The 16,521-nt window shown below is 53.1% G+C and overlaps 1 protein-coding gene across 4 annotated transcripts in view; it reads right to left on the bottom strand.

Moving 5' to 3' along the window:
* The window catches only part of LOC116473113 (fatty-acid amide hydrolase 1), a 123,203-nt gene that overhangs the window by 43,690 nt on the left and 62,992 nt on the right, over positions 1-16,521 (bottom strand). For 2 of the 4 annotated variants that reach the window (XR_009214649.1, XR_009214654.1), the window contains 7 exons: positions 16,244-16,389; positions 15,661-16,018; positions 4,707-4,911; positions 3,370-3,411; positions 2,578-2,702; positions 2,366-2,490; positions 278-375 (listed from right to left, as the gene is read on the bottom strand). Coding sequence is in view for 2 of the 4 variants with exons in the window: in XM_058443332.1 (XP_058299315.1) it covers positions 15,890-16,018; positions 16,244-16,389 (275 nt within the window). In the remaining 2 variants the exon portion in view is untranslated. Of the gene's footprint in view, positions 1-277; positions 376-2,365; positions 2,491-2,577; positions 2,703-3,369; positions 3,412-4,706; positions 4,912-15,620; positions 16,019-16,243; positions 16,390-16,521 lie in introns of those variants that run through there. The other 2 variants (XM_058443332.1, XM_032160739.2) reach the window with 1 other exon arrangement.

The following is a 16,521-nucleotide window of genomic DNA, read 5'->3' as shown; positions in this document are numbered from 1 at the left end:
CCTTAGCCAATGGCCTGCCCCCACAGCCACCCAACTTCCACTCCGTAGACAAGAAGGAGGCCAAACCCAAAGAAGCACTTCTGCTCTCAGCCCCAACCCCGGAACAGGTGCATCCTAAAGACAGGCCCAGTGTGTGGCTTGTGGCATAAGGTCACACTATTAGCCAGAGGCATCCCAGCCCAAGCCCCCAGTTTCCCTGGGGCTCAGATTGGCTCCAGCCCACTCCCCTACCTTGTTTCCACCATGCCCCACCCCTGAGTCCCAGCAGATAACGTACAGCTTCTCTAGCAGAGTGGCCCCTCCATCAGTAAATATCCCCGCTGTGTACAAGTCTTTGATGGCATGCTCTGCCTGGGGGATGGAGAAGGGGATAACCTGGGGAGGCAGAGGCAGAGTCAGGGTCTGGGGCTTCCCCGACACTGCCTGGTTCTCTGTCTCTGCATCCCCCAAGATTTCGAGAGGTATGCCACATCATCTCATGCATCTCTGTCGACCTCAGCACCTCAGCATGGCATGGGAGGCCTGTGTCACTGGTTGCTTTCCTGCCACCCCACTCCCTCACCCTCACACACAGATGCGACAGAACAGAATGAGAGCAGCCCTCATTTCCTTCATGCTTCACTGTGATCCAGCCAGCGTGCCAAGTGCTTTATCTATGGAACCACATTTAATCTTCACAGCCACCCCATTGGGTAGAAAACAAGCCCAGGGAGGTTAAAAGGCTAGCCCAAGATCACATGGTAGAATCTCAAAAGGGAAGTGAGGTCAGGACAGGACACTGGGGGCAGGGGAGGTGGGGGTAGGGCTAGGGTGGGGATTTTGGAGACAGAAAGCTCCTTATGGCCACTTGATGGAGGCAACACAGACCCAAGCTAAAGGAATTATAGGAGTGTGTCCCTGAATCTCCACCATTGAAGGAGGAAGCACAAAAGCTTGATGCCTTCCTTATAGGGTAGGGCTCACCCTATCCCCACCTCCACCCCATCAGTTTTCTCCAGGAAGCATAGGGGGAACACAATTATCTCAGCACCTCAAACTCAGATGTAACCACCTTTGTCTCCAAGGATGGCCCCGTCCAGCATCCTCGCACTGGCCTGGCCTCTCTCTCGCCCAGGACCAGGTGAGACTACCTGGTGTCATGCATCCTGGAGCAGCCAGAAGGTGAGCTGCACAGCCCTGGCCGTGCTAGGGGATGGCTGGATGTAACCATCTGATTCATAGTAGCCAATTCGAAGGGGCTGGTTACTGGTGTAAACCTAGGGGCACAAGGGGCTGGGTGGAGCTCAGAGGAGAGATTGTGCTGGGGACAAGGTGGCCCCACTCTCTCCAGGAGCCAGACTTTAAGGGCAGGGCCTTGGTCTCCAGCTGTCCTCACAAAGGGGGGAATCTACGTGGACACCCCAAGACCCCCTGGGAGCCTCCCTATATACTCTCCAGGCTCTAGGTGCTCTGGGGAAATCCCTGGTAGAAGGAGAAATGGATGAGATGGGTGATTGGGTGGATGGAGTGGATAGTAGATAGATGGTAGACAGACTCCTGGGTGGGTGAGTAGATGTATGTATGAGATGGTGGGTAGTTGGGTGGGCAGAGGGTTGAATGCATACATGGTGAGTGGATGAATGGATGGTTAGAGTTGAGTGGGTGGGCAGGTGAGTAAATCATGCATAGACACAAATATCTTTAAGCTAGAGAAATGTTAGGAGAAGATGAGGATGGAGATCCACCAGGGTCTGGGGTGGTGGGCCCCTAGTCCTGGAAAGTGGGGTGCTGCCAGAAAGGCAGCCGCCCCTCACCCATCACACAACACGTTTGTAGGGGCAAATCATGGATGATATACAATGATCTCAGGTTGATAATGCTAGGAGGGGTGTAGGGAATCCGAGGAACAGACATTACCGGGAGGTAGACAGAAACTGCCCTATGGAAAGGGTTCTGCAGTCAGATAGGGCTGGGTTCAAAGCCAGCTCTGCCAGTTACTAACTACATGATCTTAGGCAAGTCATTTCACTTCCCCTCAGTCTCCCCAGCTGTAAATGGGAGGAGCACTGCTCACTCTATAGAGTGTTAGGATGAGACACACAGAGCCTGGCACACAGCTGGTACAAGCAAATGTTGTTGAATGAATTAACGAATAAATGAAGGCTGCTGTAGACAGAAGGGTGTGGAGTGATCTCCCAGCCTAACCTCTTTATTGTACTGATGGGGAGGCTAAGGCTGAGAGAAGAGATGTGACTTGGCCAGGGTTACCTAGAGGGTTAAAAACCCAGCTTAACTGGATGTCACACCCTCTGAACCACACTTGCTGAGTATTCTGCCTGCATGAGTTGGGTATATGGCACTGGAGGCCCTCTTTGGGGGCACTTACAAGCTATGGCTCCAGATAGCCAAGAGGCCAAAGCAGCTGGCGTCCAGCAGGGGAAGGAAACAAACTGGACTGAGTATGTGGGCTTCTCACTCACTGCAGCCTGGGGTGGGAAAGGGGGTCTTCACCTGGGAAGGTAAGATGGCAGACAGGTCAGGGAGGAATGATGGTGGGGGGCAAGGAAACCCCCAGGTCTGCTCTCCCACCTGGCTTACCTCCTCCCTAAAGGGCATCTGGGGCATAGTGGGGTCCAGTCGGTACATGTCTTCACTCAGCAGGGCTTGCAGGGACAGCGCCAGGCTCTCCACGTCCTGGGCCATGGGGCTAGCCACCGTGGTCACTGCACAAAAAGGAGGGGAGAGAGGCAGGCACCTCTCATTTTGTTTGTTTGTTTGTTGTGTTTTGGTTTTTGTTTGTTTGTTTTTGAGACGAAGTTTTTCTCTGTCACCCAGGCTGGAGTCCAGTGGCACGATCTCTGCTCACTGCAACCTCCACCTCCCGGGTTCAAGTGATTCTTCTGCCTCAGCCTCCCCAGTAGCTGGGATTACAGGTGCCCGCCACCACACCTGGCTAATTTTTGTATTTTTAGTAGAGACGGGGTTTCCCCATGTTGGCCAGGCTGGTCTCGAATTCCTGACCTCAGGTGATCTGCCCACCTCAGCCTCCCAAAGTGCTGGGATTACAGGCATGAGCCACCATGCCCAGCAAGCACCTCTCATTGGTTGTGCCCTGGGGATCCCAACTGCCTGGCCTCAGAGGGTGGGTTCCAGGGTCATAGTCAGGACAAAGGAAGAGATTAAAGCTAGAGAGCAGGACAGAAGCCCTTCTCAGAGGGCAAGAGTCACTGGACAAGGGGAGGCCAGGTGGGAACCATGCAGCACCCCCTCTCAGTCATCATCTGTGGGGCTGATCTGTCTGGAGACATGAGCTGAGCGAAATGTCCTTGGGAGAAAGACTGGCAGGTTCATCTTTAAATGGGGTGGCCACAGGCACAGACCAAGACTTACCCGATTTTTTTCCCCTTGATGGCAGAGGCAATTCCAGTGTAGCTGCAAAACATTCCGACCCAGAGCCCAGCTCAGCATGTGAAGGGAGGAGCCTGGGTGCCAGGAGGCTTGAACACCCAGGTAATGTGCTCCCCCAAGGCGCAGCCCACAAAAATAGGAGCTGCTTCAACCTTCCCTGACTCTCTGCTGCCCACATCATAAAGTCTGATCTCTTTGACCGCCTTTCAAGGCTCTAACTCTCCATGACTTCCCCTTCTAGCCCTTCCACACGTGCATATTGCTGCAGGCAAAGTCAGCCGCTTACAAACAATCTTACAGCCTTCTAGACGCCACATCATCTTGGCATGTCTGGCCCTCAAAAACATGCTCAAATGCTGCCTCCTCCAGGAATCCTTCCCTTCCCTTACCCCGCCTCTGAAAGTCAAGAATATAAGCTTTTAATAAATCTCTGTTGAAGAAAATGTCAGCTTCCTCTTGTGCATTCCCACAAGCTTTGACCCTCTCTTAGAGACCTGATCACTTTCTGACTAACTCATTTGTGTGTCTAAGAGCACAGCAGGGGCAGGGGCTGGGTCCAAGAGTGGTCTATGTCCCCAGAATAGGGGCCATAGTGTGGGTACACAGAGAGGGGTTGAGAGATGGGTGGATGCATGCATGCATACACGATGAGTGGATGGATGGATGGATGGATGGATGGATGGATGGATGGATGGATGGATGGATGATGGATGGATGGAGAGATGCAAATGTTGATTGATGGATGGATACAAAAATGGATGGATGGAAAGATGGATGGATAAATAAATGGTTGGAAGGAAGAGTATGTGTTAGTTTTTCAAGGGCTGAGATATTTGTCTCTTTTGTTCACTGAAGTAACCCAAGTAGCTAGTACCCAAGGAGCTGTTATGTCTGACACAATAAATAGTCAATAGAAATCTTTTAAATAAATAGTGGATGAATGGTAAAATTGATTGATGGATACAGACTGAGATGATGACCACGTGGGTGATTGAATGAATGAAGGACAGATAGATAGATAAATGGACAGATTGATGAATGAGTAAGAGAAGGGGTATGTGGATGGACAGCTGTATAGATTAATGAATTAATGAGCTGATGAGTTAATGAGTGGAAGGTCTATTCTACTGCCACCTGGACAAAACATGGTATGTTTAGCATGGCTACTGCAGGAGTTATTTGAAGCCCTCCTACCCACTTCCCCTAGTACTGAGCTGGGTAGATGAAAGTCGATGGGAGGAGCAGACCCCTCTACTTCCCCACCCCCTAGTTCCCTTAGGCAGGTCCGAGCCCACCCCATCACCACCATCAATGAGTACCTAAGGCGGGAACCTGTGGTCCAGAGGCCATAAACACCACAGAAGCTGGCTGGTATGCAGATGCTGTCACCTGTGTCAGTACCCATGCCTAGGATGGACCTCCTTTCTGCCAGCAGAGCTCCCTCACCCCTTGAGGAGCCCCCACATGTCTTCTTTAGTTCAGTGGTTCAACATCTGGCCATAGATGGAGTTGCCGCATTCAAAGCTAAGGGAAGCAGAAGAAAATGAGCTGAAGGTGAAAGCCTCACTGGGCAGACCCCTCCCCATATGGGGGCCAACCACCCTCCAGTGTCAACCCCAGGGCTTCCTGGGCTCCAAGAGCTCCTCCCTAAGGCTGAGGCTTCCTGGGCTCCCTTCCAGCTGGGGTGAGGGGCTGCTGCTGCAAGAAAGACCAAGATCAGACACCAGCCATGACTCCTAACATCAGGACCAAAGAGCCCACAGCTCTGCCATCAGAACCGAGAAGATGTTCCTCACAAAACACAGATGCAACACCCAGCCAGACACACAACCACACACCCAGCCAGGCACACAACCACACACCCAGCCAGGCACACAACCACACACCCAGCCAGACACACAACCACACACCCAGCCAGACACATAAGCACACACCCAGCCAGACACACAACCACACACCCAGCCAGACACACAACCACACACCCAGCCAGGCACACAACCACACACCCAGCCAGGCACACAACCACACACCCAGCCAGACACACAACCACACACCCAGACACACAACCACACACCCAGCCAGACACACAACCACACACCCAGCCAGACACACAACCACACACCCAGCCAGACACACAACCACACACCCAGCCAGGCACATAACCACACACCCAGCCAGGCACATAAGCACCCAGCCAGGCACACAACCACACAGCCAGGCACATAAGCACCCAGCCAGACACATAAGCACCCAGCCAGACACATAAGCACACAGCCAGGCACACAACCACACAGCCAGGCACATAAGCACCCAGCCAGACACATAAGCACACAGCCAGCCAGGCACACAACCACACACCCAGACACACAACCACACACCCAGACACACAACCACACACAGCCAGGAGCAACACCAGCCAGGACACAACCACAGCCAGGACATCCAGGCACACAACACCAACCAGACACATAAGCACACCACCAGCACAACCACACACACCCAGCCAGGCACATAAGCACACAGCCAGACCAGACACGCAACCAACCATGACACAATGAAATGCCAGCAGGAGGCACAAGAAAGCAGGCCCTCGTCCACGGTAAAGGAAGCTATCCCCACCACCGCACACAGATTGGGCCTCCACATGCACACAGGACGCCTCCATCATGCCCATTCGCCACTGCAACCCATTAGCCCCGACTTCCTCCTCATCAACCAGGGAGGGGCAGCTGCTCTCTGGGGGCAGATTGATTTATCCAACTAATTGGCCCCAATTAATATTAATATACACACTCAGCAACTGCAGCAGCTCAGACAGAGAAGCTGCCCGTTGGGGCCATCAATCACCATCCAGGGGACGGCAGAGGACACTCAGGAACTCCAAAGCATGGGAACAGCACCTCAGGCACTAGCCCCAGCCCCTACCTCCAGGCTCCCAGACTGAGTCCACCATCGTCCACCAAAGCTGGAGACCCCGAGAGACCATGAGCCCATCCCCTCTCGGGCAGCTGGGGAGTCCAAGGCCCAGAGACAGGTTGTCACATCCTCCAGGCCACACGGCAAATCCCAGGCTCAGTCTATGTTTGTCTCCATGTCCCTCTTTCCCACCCTTCTCTCTGCCACCTGGGGCAGGCTTTGCTGATACATCTATGGCTCAGCCACTTCACCTGCCAGTCTCAGCCCAGCCAGCCACAGAGGCTATCCCAGTGAAATACCCCCACTCCGAGTTGCCAAAGCTGCCTTTTAAGACCTGCAGCTTCCTGGGAGACCCCAGCCCCAGCCCCCTGTGCTCTGCACTTCTCAGGGCTCAGCAAGTGTTTTCAGAGCTGAATGGGGTGGGGGTAGGAGGGGACGGGTAGACTAGGGTTCCTGTCTTGGGGGATTTTGGAGTGCTCAGGGGCTGAAAGAGATCAGGCCTCCCTCCTCCAATTGCCTCCATCAGTTTATCTTATTTCCGCAAATACCCTAAGTGGGCACCTCCCATGTTACTGAGCCATGTGCCAAGTGCTGGGAGAACAGAGAAAGAATACACTGCCCCCAATCTCCAGGGTCTCAAAGGCCGGGGATGGAGGAGAACTGACAACCACACACAGAGCTGGCATGGGGAGAACTGAGGGTGGGGAAGTGCCCACCTGCTCCCTGTGTCTGTAGGGGCTGGGGCCATGGACGGGAGGGGCATCCTGAGGTGTAGTCCTCCTGTTGGGATTGAGGGCCAAGGCCCCCTGTGGCTGGGGGCCTCCGGGACCCGTGTCGACTCACCTGCTGCCAGAGTCACTGGGCCAGGGCCTCCGTCTTCTGCAGTGCTACCTCCCTCCACTTCTGGGCCCTGGGGATCTTGTTCTGGGCTGGAGCATGCCACCAGGTGAGCAGGGCAGCCCCCAGCAGGGCAGCCCCTAGCAGGGCCAGCAGGAGTAGCATCACCAGGGAGTCAAACAGCCAAGCCACCCTGGGTATTGCGCAACCTGTGTGGATCCAGCTGCTCTTTCCTCAAGAGTATGTCTCATTTATTTGTCAGCGATCCTGCCAGGGCACCCATGCACATCTGGGGCCCTGGGTGTGGCAGTGATCAACCTCCTCCTAGTTCTTACCCCATCTGGACTTCCTGGGGACAAAACCCCTATATCCCGGGCCATGCAGAGGAAGAGGCTTTGGCAGGCGAGCCTGAAGAGGGGCCCAAGCCTGCAGCTGGGCAGCTGACCTCTGTCACATCCTACTCCCACCCATCCTACCCCTCAGACTCCCTACTCCAACCCTCAGGAGTTATGGATGGGGTTGCTCCTGGCGTTCCCACTGCCTTCAGGATTCTCTGGAAGCTCCTTTGTTCCGCCTAAGCAGACACACGGAGGTGGAACTGAACAGGCCAGGTTTGCCTAGAGTGGAAGTTCTGGGGGACAGGCAGAGAGGAAAGGAAAGAACACCTGGAGGAGCGGGCAGGGCTCATCAGGCATCCACCCCAGGGGAGATGATGCCAGGACATGAGACCAGCCAGCCCAGCTGGGCTTCCCCCTTGACTCCAAAGCAAGGCCATGACTCTGATCTGGGTTTCCAGCCTCCCCAGCCTCCTGCTGCTGGAGGGGAGTCGTGGGAGTAAGGGAGATGACTTCCCAGAGGAGGAACAGAGAAGACATGAGGAGACTGGAAAAGTGGCCCAGAGGGGCCCTGATGTGGGAACCATTCTGCTCTCCTCAGGGGCCTCCATCCAGTCTCCATCTCAGTGGTCATCACTGAGGCTGCAAGTCACTGTACCCAGGAGAATGGCGCCTTTGCCCCCCCCAGACCAGGAAGCCAGGGCAGCAGCAGGTTAGGGTGGGAAGGAACTGAGTTCGTGGTTGGTAATGTTGAGTCTGAGTACCCGAGGGTCTAAAGGAACAGATGCGAGGTCAGCAGTTGACTAAGGGTGACCCTGAAGTCGCCCACTCTGTCACACTCTGTCACACTCTGTCATCTCCCTGGGGCCTCCAGACCAGCCCTCCTCTGTCCTTCTGCCTCTTTTCTGACCATTTTCTTCCATAGCCCCCACTCCACCTTCATGAACTCCAGCTCTCCCCCATATCCTCAGCTCCCCCAGGCCACTTGTCACCCGCACCACATCCCACGGCACAGCACTCTAGGCCTTGTGACCTCACCTTTTCCTGGGTTACACCCTTCCATTACCACATACCTCATTTTATCTCATCATTACACTTTTCATTAGCTGAAGTTTTCTTGTTGATCTGTTACTTACCTCCTGCTTCCCTCCCTAGAAAATAAGTTCCGTAAAAGCACAGACGAGGCCAGGCACAGTGGCTCACGCCTGTAATCCCAGCACTTTGGGTGGATCAATTGAGCTCAGGAGTTTGAGCTCGACCTGGACAACATGGCAAGACCCCATCTCTACAGAAAATGCAAAAAAATTAGCTGGGGGGGTGGGGGGAGCATAGACTTTGTCAGCCTTTTTCAAAACGCCTGTCACATGATATTTGTTCAATGATACCTCTTCAGTGAAGAAATGATGGCAGGTTGAGCCCTCCATTCCTACCTTGACTTCCCCCCTCTGTGCGTCGCTGCTAGCTCTTTCCTAGCAGCATTTAACATGCTAAGTCTCTCCTATCTTGGGGGATGAGGGATGATTCCCTCAGATTTACACTCTCCCCAACTACTACCATGTCTTTTGTCCCCTTCCTGAGCTTTTCCAGTTTTCTATATGGGCTGCCTTTACTTCTTCGCCTTTCACTCACTCCCCCACCCAACAAAGTCTGGCTTGTTCCTATATCATCCCAGTGATCTCCTCAAGGGTAAATCAGCAGCATTTAGAGTTGTCAGCTTCACCCTCCTTGAAACACACTCATTCCTTGGCTCGGGTGACAATGCAGTTTTCAGCTTCAATGTTACTTCCTCCAGGAAGCATTCCCTGACACACGCATACACACATTTCAGGCTGGATCAGGTCCCACATGGTTTATTCTCATAATACCCAGGGCTTCTGCTTGATTGCACTTCTAATGAGTGTTTCTGTGCAATTCTACATTTGATGGCTGTTTCCTGGTAGAATGGAAGCTCCATTCAGGCAGGGACTATTTCTGATTGGTTACCCTGAACATACTGTGAGAAGAATTCAATATTATTATTGCATGGATGGGAGGATGAATGGAGGGAGCAACCCTCCATTGTTGTTCAGAGAGCAACCCTCTCTGAATTTCAGTTTCCTTATATATGAAATGGAAATAATAAGCCCATTTTACAAAGGAGATAATGGGTTCAACTCCACAGCCTAAGGACGTTGGATTCTATTAAGACACAGTCCCTGCTTTCTACCAAGTGCAGAAGCACAAAGAAGCTCTTTCAACAGCCTGAGAGAGATGGAGTTAAGAGGATGGGAGAAGTGGATAGATGAGGATCTGCAGACCAGGAGAAACCTATAGGTTGAATGTAGACTGGGAATTATTTGTCCTCATGGGCACTCATCAAGATCATGGCTACTGGCATTTTGGGAGGCTGAGGGAGGTGGTTGCCTGAGGTCAAGAGTTTGAGACCAGCCTAGCCAACATAGTGAGACCCCGTCTCTACTAAAAATACAAAAAATTAGCTGGGCGTGGTGGCAGGCGCCTATAATCCCAGCTACTCTGGAGGCTGAGGCAGGAAAATCGCTTGAACCCAGGAGGCAGAGGTTGCAGTAAGCCGAGATCCTGCCATTGCACTCCAGCTGGGGCAACAGAGCAAGACTCCATCTCATGGAGGTAGATACGATAAATGTGAAAGGAGCAAAGGGTCAGGGGCTGATTGGAAAATTCCCTATTGGAGGTGAGAGGAGGAAGTAATCAGAATGGGCCAAAATGGGTTCCCTAATGACAAGTCACCCATTGCTCCATTCAACAAGCCTTCTCTGGGTACCCACTGAGTACCAGGCACCATGCTGGGTGCTGAGAATACACAGCCCCGATCCCAAGTGGCTTCACCTTCCTGAGGTGCCCAGGGTCGCCACCCCAAATCTATGTGTAGGAAACTTGGGAGGGCCCAGCTAAGCCCAGCCAGAGAAATGTGAACTAAAGGTACATCTGGCTGGGAAGCTCAAAACTCGGTTATGTGTCTGTCTGTTAAGGGTGCAGGTCACGCCATTTCCTTGGTCTGCTCTGATCCATAGGTTTATGGGTGACTTGGGATGAAGTTGGAGAGGTCCAGTGCTCAGATTTGTGGATACATAAGCACAAGTTGGGAGGAAGAGCAGAAACAGTCAGAGCCCTTGGGATAATCCTAAAAATGGTGTCCAACAGGAACAGATGGCAAGTGCTCTGGCTGTGTCCTAAAACTCCAATATCGCAACCGCGGGGAGAGAAAAGGGAGGGTGGACAAGGACATAGCAGCTATCTCCTGTAAACAGATATTGGCAGAGGTGCATAGTACACAGGATTGCTTCTGTCTTCAAAGTACTGTAGTCGCCTAGCACAGAGGCTGGTGCCCGAAGAATGTTGAATGCAGTTCTTGTGATGATTGTACAAATGAGGAAGGTACAGTAAGTTTAGAGCTGAGCATGTGGGTTTCAAGTCTTCTCTGTAACCCATAATGATCAGCCTTCAACAAGTCAGCAACTCCCTCCGAACTTCAGTTTCCTTATGTATAAAATGGAAATAACAGGGCCAGGCACGGTAGCTCACACCTGTAATCCCAGCACTTTGGGAGGCCAAGGCGGGCGGATCACTTGAGGTCAGGAGTTGCGGACCAGCCTGGCTGACATAGTGAAACCCTGTCTCTACCACAAATACAAAACATAGCCGGGCATGGTGGCGGGCGCCTGGAGTCTCAGCTATACTTGGGAGTCTGAGGAAGGAGAATCGCTTGAACCCAGGAGGTGGAGGCTGCAGTGAGCTGAGATCGCACCACCACACTCCAGCCTGGGTGGCAGAGGAAGATGCCGTCTCAAAAAAAAAAGAAAAGAAAAAAGGCCAGGCGCAGTGGCTCACGCCTGTAATCCCAGCACTTTGGCCGAGGCAGGTGGACTACCTGAGGTCGGGAGTTCGAAACCAGCCTGGCCAACATGGTGAAATCCCATCTCTACTACAAATATAAAACATAGCCGGGGGCAGTGGCAGGCGCCTGTAATCCCAGCTACTCGGGAGGCTGAGGCAGGAGAATCACTTGAACCCAGAGGCAGAGGTTGCAGTGAGCGAAGATCGCACCATTGCACTCCAGCCTTGGCAACAGAGACAGACTCTGTCTCAAAAAATTAAAAAAATTAAATTTTAATAGTAATGCCCATTTTCCAAATGAGATAATGGGTATTCAACTCCACAGCGTAACAGATGTTGGATTCTATTAAGCCACAGACCTTGCTTTCGACCACGTGCAGAAGCACAAAGAAGCTCTTTCAACACAGCCTGACAGAGTTGGAAGAGAAGAGCAATTGCCCTCACTTTGGATGAGTAGGTGGTCTTTAGGTGGAGACCCCAGGAACAACACTCCAGGCACAGCAAGCACCAAGAGCAAAGGACATGGAGGTGGGAGATCACTTGGTGTTCTGAACATTCTGAACATTACCTGCAGGCCACGTGGCCGGGCTGTGAGCACTGAGGAAGGGAAGGAGATGAGGCCACAGGGGCCAGCTGCAGGGTCAGGTTAAGCATGACCTTGCAGGTCATAACAAGGCATCTGGACTTGGCACAAGTGAGTCCAAAGATTTTAAGCATGAGGTTGCCTAATTGCCATGTGAAGGATTGTTGGAGATGTCCAGTCTGGAGCCCAGAGAAGCCAGGCAAAAAGCTGTGGCAGGCCAGGCACAGTAGCTCACGTGTGTAATCCCAGCACTTTGGGAGGCCAAGGCAGGCAGATCACCTGAGATCAGGAGTTCGAGACCAGCCTGACCAACATGGAGAAATCCCATCTCTACTAAAAATACAAAATTAGCTGGGCATGGGCATGGTGGTGCACGCCTGTAATCCCAGCTACTCGGGAGGCTGAGGCAGGAGAATCACTTGAATCCGGGAGGCAAAAGTTGCAGTGGGCTGAGATCTCACCATTGCACTCCAGCCGGCACAATAAGAGCGAAACTCCATCTCAAAAAAAAAAAAAAAAAAAGAAGCCGTGGCAGTGGACCCAGTGAGAGGGGGAAAGGCCATGAAAACAGGCAGTAGCCACCAGCACACTGGTGGTCAGGGAGGTATGAGAAGGAGGCTGACTTGTGCTCTTACTCTTCTGGCCATCGTACTCGCTGGGGCTCAGCATCAACAGAAAGACCTCATGCAGTTGCTGACAAAGACTGGCCTAGCTTTCGGTTCCAAGCCCCCCGCTTCTAGCTGTGGGACCCTGGGCAAGATACATAACCTTTCTGTAAAACGGGGGCAAAAATGCCTATCATAGGGTTAACAGAGGATTAAGTGCATGACTGTAAAGTGCCCAGAAAGTAGATGGCTAATAGTAGGTACTCAGTAAATGTGGTCTAGAATTCCCTTTCCCCTTTTTTCCAGATCAAAAGTCATGTTATCGGCCGGGCGCGGTGGCTCACGCTTGTAATCCCAGCACTTTGGGAGGCCGAGGCGGGCGGATCACGAGGTCAGGAGATCGAGACCATGGTGAAACCCCGTCTCTACTAAAAATACAAAAAAATTAGCCTGGCGTGGTGGTGGGCACCTGTAGTCCCAGCTACTCGGAGAGGCTGAGGCAGGAGAATGGCGTGAACCCCGGAGGTGGAGCTTGCAGTGAGCCAAGATTGCACCACTGCACTCCAGCCTGGGCGACAGAGCGAGACTCCGTCTCAAAAAAAAAAAAAAAGTCATGTTATCACTCCAGGCATTAAATATTTAGAGGTCTTCATTAGCACAACTCTCTGTCCCCCTTCTCTTCATTCAACAAATCCCTCCAGAATGTGAGCTCCACAAGGACAGGGGCCAAGGCTGCCTCATTTGTCACTGCCAGCACCCAGCACAGTGCCTGGCCCCTCACACAGCCACACTTTACCATCCCAGAATTTGTGGAGCACCATCCTCCAAGCCAAGAACAAGTGATGAACAAGACAAAGCACGGCTCTCAGGAAGCTTATGGTTTAGTGGAGGAGACAAAAAAACATAAAAGAGCTCAGAGAGTAATCATGCTATAAAGAACAAAGGGTGGCCAGGCGTGGTGGCTCACGCCTGTAATCCCAGCACTTTGGGAGGCCAAGGAGGGTGGATCACCTGAGATCAGGAGTTCGAGACCAGCCTGACCAACATGGAGAAACCCCATCTCTACTAAAAATACAAAATTAGCCGGGCATGGTGGCGCATGCCTATAATCCCAGCTACTCGGGAGGCTGAGGCAGGAGAATTGCTTGAACGTGGGAGGTGGAGTTTGCGGTGAGCTGATACCCCGCCATTGCACTCCAGCCTGGGCAACAAGAGCAAAACTCCGTCTTAAAAAAAAGAACAAAGGGTAGCCTGTTAGAAAGTAACAAGGGGCAGGGCGTGGTGGCTCATGACTGTAAGGCCCGGGCAGGCAGATCATGAGGTCAGGAGTTCCAGGCCAGCCTGACCAACATGGTGAAACCCCGTCTCTACTAAAAATACAAAAAATTAGCCGGACGTGGCGGCGCACGCCACCTCAGCTACTCAGGAGGCTGAGGCAGGAGAATCGCTTGAACCCAGAACCCAGGAGGCAGAGGTTGCAGTGAGCTGAAATTGTGCCACTGCACTCCAGCCTGGGCAACAGAGTGAGACTGTCAAAAAAAAAAAAGAAAAAGAAAGAAAGAGAGAAAAGAAAGAAAGAAGCAAAAAAACAAACAAGGGGTCAGGTGTGGTGGCTCATGCCTGTAATCCCAGCACTTTGGAAGGCTGAGGCAGGCAGATCACGAGCTCAAGACCAGCCAGGCCAACATGATGAAACCCTGTCCCAACTAAAAATACAAAAATTAGCTGGGTATGGTGGCAGACACCTGTAATCCCAGCTACTTGGGAGGCTGGGGCAGGAGAATTGGTTGAATCCGGGAGGCAGAGGTTGCAGTGAGCCAAGATCACTGCACTGCACTCCAGCCTGGGTAACAGGGCAAGACTCCATCTCGGAAAAAAAAAAAAAGAGAAGAGAAGAAAGTAAAAAGGGAGGCCGTTTTATAAATGGGTGAGCAGGGAAGGTGACATTGGAGCTGTGTGTTCCGAGCAGAGAGAACAGCTAGCATGAAAGCTCTGAAGCAGGGCCCAGCTTGAGATGATCAAGAAACCAAGGCTGGGCGTGGTGGCTCACGCCTGTAATCCCAACACTTTGAGAGGCCGAGATGTGCGGATCACGAGGTAAGGAGATCAAGACCATCCTGGTCGACATGGTGAAACCCTGTCTCTACCAAAAATACAAAAATGTGCTGGGCACAGTGGCTCACGCCTGTAATACCAGCACTTTGGGAGGTTGAGGCGGGCGGATCACGAGGTCAGACGTTCGAGACCAGCCTGGCCAACATGGTGAAACCCTGTCTCTACTAAAAATACAAAAATAAATTAGCTGGGCGTGGTGGCAGACGCCTGTAATCTCAGCTACTTGGGAGGCTGAGGAGGGAGAATCACTTGATCCTGGGAGGTGGAGGTTGCAGTGAGCCAAGATCGCACCACTGCGCTCCAGCCTGGGTGACAGAATGAGACTCCATCTCGAAAAAAAAGAGAGAGAGAGAGATACACATCCAGCCAGGTCACCTTGTCTCATGCCGGCCTCCCCAGGCCCATGGGCTCCTCTCCCAAACAGCAGCAGCTCAGGGCCAGCACTTCGGACTCTCTGCAACCCAACTCAGTGCTTCCCCTGCTGCCCTGTGCTGGCCACAGAAGACAGAGATGTAGCAATGGGTTCCCTGCCGTCAAGGAAAGCCAGTGTGCTAAGGCAGGCAGACACATCCACCAATGCCCACCACACAGGGCAGACTGGGAAGAAATAGCCCATATACTCCAGGGCCCAGAGGGAGGAGGAAAGGCCTCCTGGAGAGAGAAGGATCTGAGCCAGGTCTCAAAGGATAGAAAGCAGAGGAACAGAAAGAGCTTTCTAGGCAGGGAAAGGAGCAGAGGAAGGAAGGAGACCAAGGGCAGTGTCCAGCAGAGCAGGGTTTAGTGTAGGTGAGAGAGGAGGGGCAGGGCCGAAGTGCTAGGGGATACAAGCATGCACCCCTCCTGTGGGTGACGGGCACCAGGGGAGGTTGTGGAGCAGGAGACTGGCATGGCTGGAGCCTGGGTATGCACGGTCAAGCCAGCCCCGCTCTCAACAGGCTCCAACCCCCACCCTCACGATGACGCCCAGAAACCACACAGACGAGGAGCTGTTTCTTGACTGTTAGTTGGGCCTTGGCCCATGTCATACCTATGGGCTGCCACATGGGGATGGAGAGATCAGGACGAAGAGAGGGGACCAATGCAGGGATGGAGGTCCAGACTCAGGGAGTCGGCGCTTCTTGCAGGGGGTTGGGGAGAGGACACAGAAGCCTCTGCCCCATGCAGGACATTTCCTTGCTGTGGCAGCAGGGCAGCTGTGCCCTGACTAGGCTGGGCTGCAGAGACTGTGAGTCTCAGGTCCTCCGGAGCCAGAGCCATCAGGATGACTGCTTTTCAGGGGTCATCAGTCGCTCCACCTCCCGCATGAACCGCAGACACAGCTCTTCTTGCCAGGGCAGAGCCACACACTGCACGGCCACGGGCAGCCCCACACTCTTCTTCATGCCCTATAGGGGACACAGGCATCAGGATAGGGTTAGCGAGGCAGGACTCCCCACCCCCAGGCCCAGGAAGCACCCCAGCTAGAGAGAGGCCACAAAGCAGGGCCAGGCCACAGTCCTTCAGGTCTTGCTTAAGAAAGGCTGGCAAACCCGCAGTGCTGGTACTGTTTCCTCCACAGCGGCCAGAGTCAGGGTGGAGTGAGTTCAGTTGAGGGGCAGGCCAGTCCTCACCTTCTGCAGCACCTTGTCCCAGATATCCCCAAAGTAGCCCCTGTAATGTTCCATCTGGGCCTCGTCCTCAGCAGTCACTGTGGTGACAGGCACCACCCCTGCAGGGAAGTCCAGGCAGTTGTAGAGCATAGTGTAGCTGACGGCCCCTGGAACACATTACAGGCAGCTGCAGCAGGCCCTGGGAATCTTCAGTGCCAACTCCGGGCCTGAGTCAAACCTCGTATGAAATGGCACCCTGTGTCTACAGCCAGAGAAAGGCTCTCTCCCAGGACTGAGGA

Source organism: Hylobates moloch, unplaced genomic scaffold (assembly GCF_009828535.3).
Source record: "Hylobates moloch isolate HMO894 unplaced genomic scaffold, HMol_V3 SCAFFOLD_8, whole genome shotgun sequence".
Classification (NCBI taxonomy): Eukaryota; Metazoa; Chordata; class Mammalia; order Primates; family Hylobatidae; genus Hylobates; species Hylobates moloch.
This window is presented reverse-complemented; position numbering and strand designations above follow the sequence as displayed.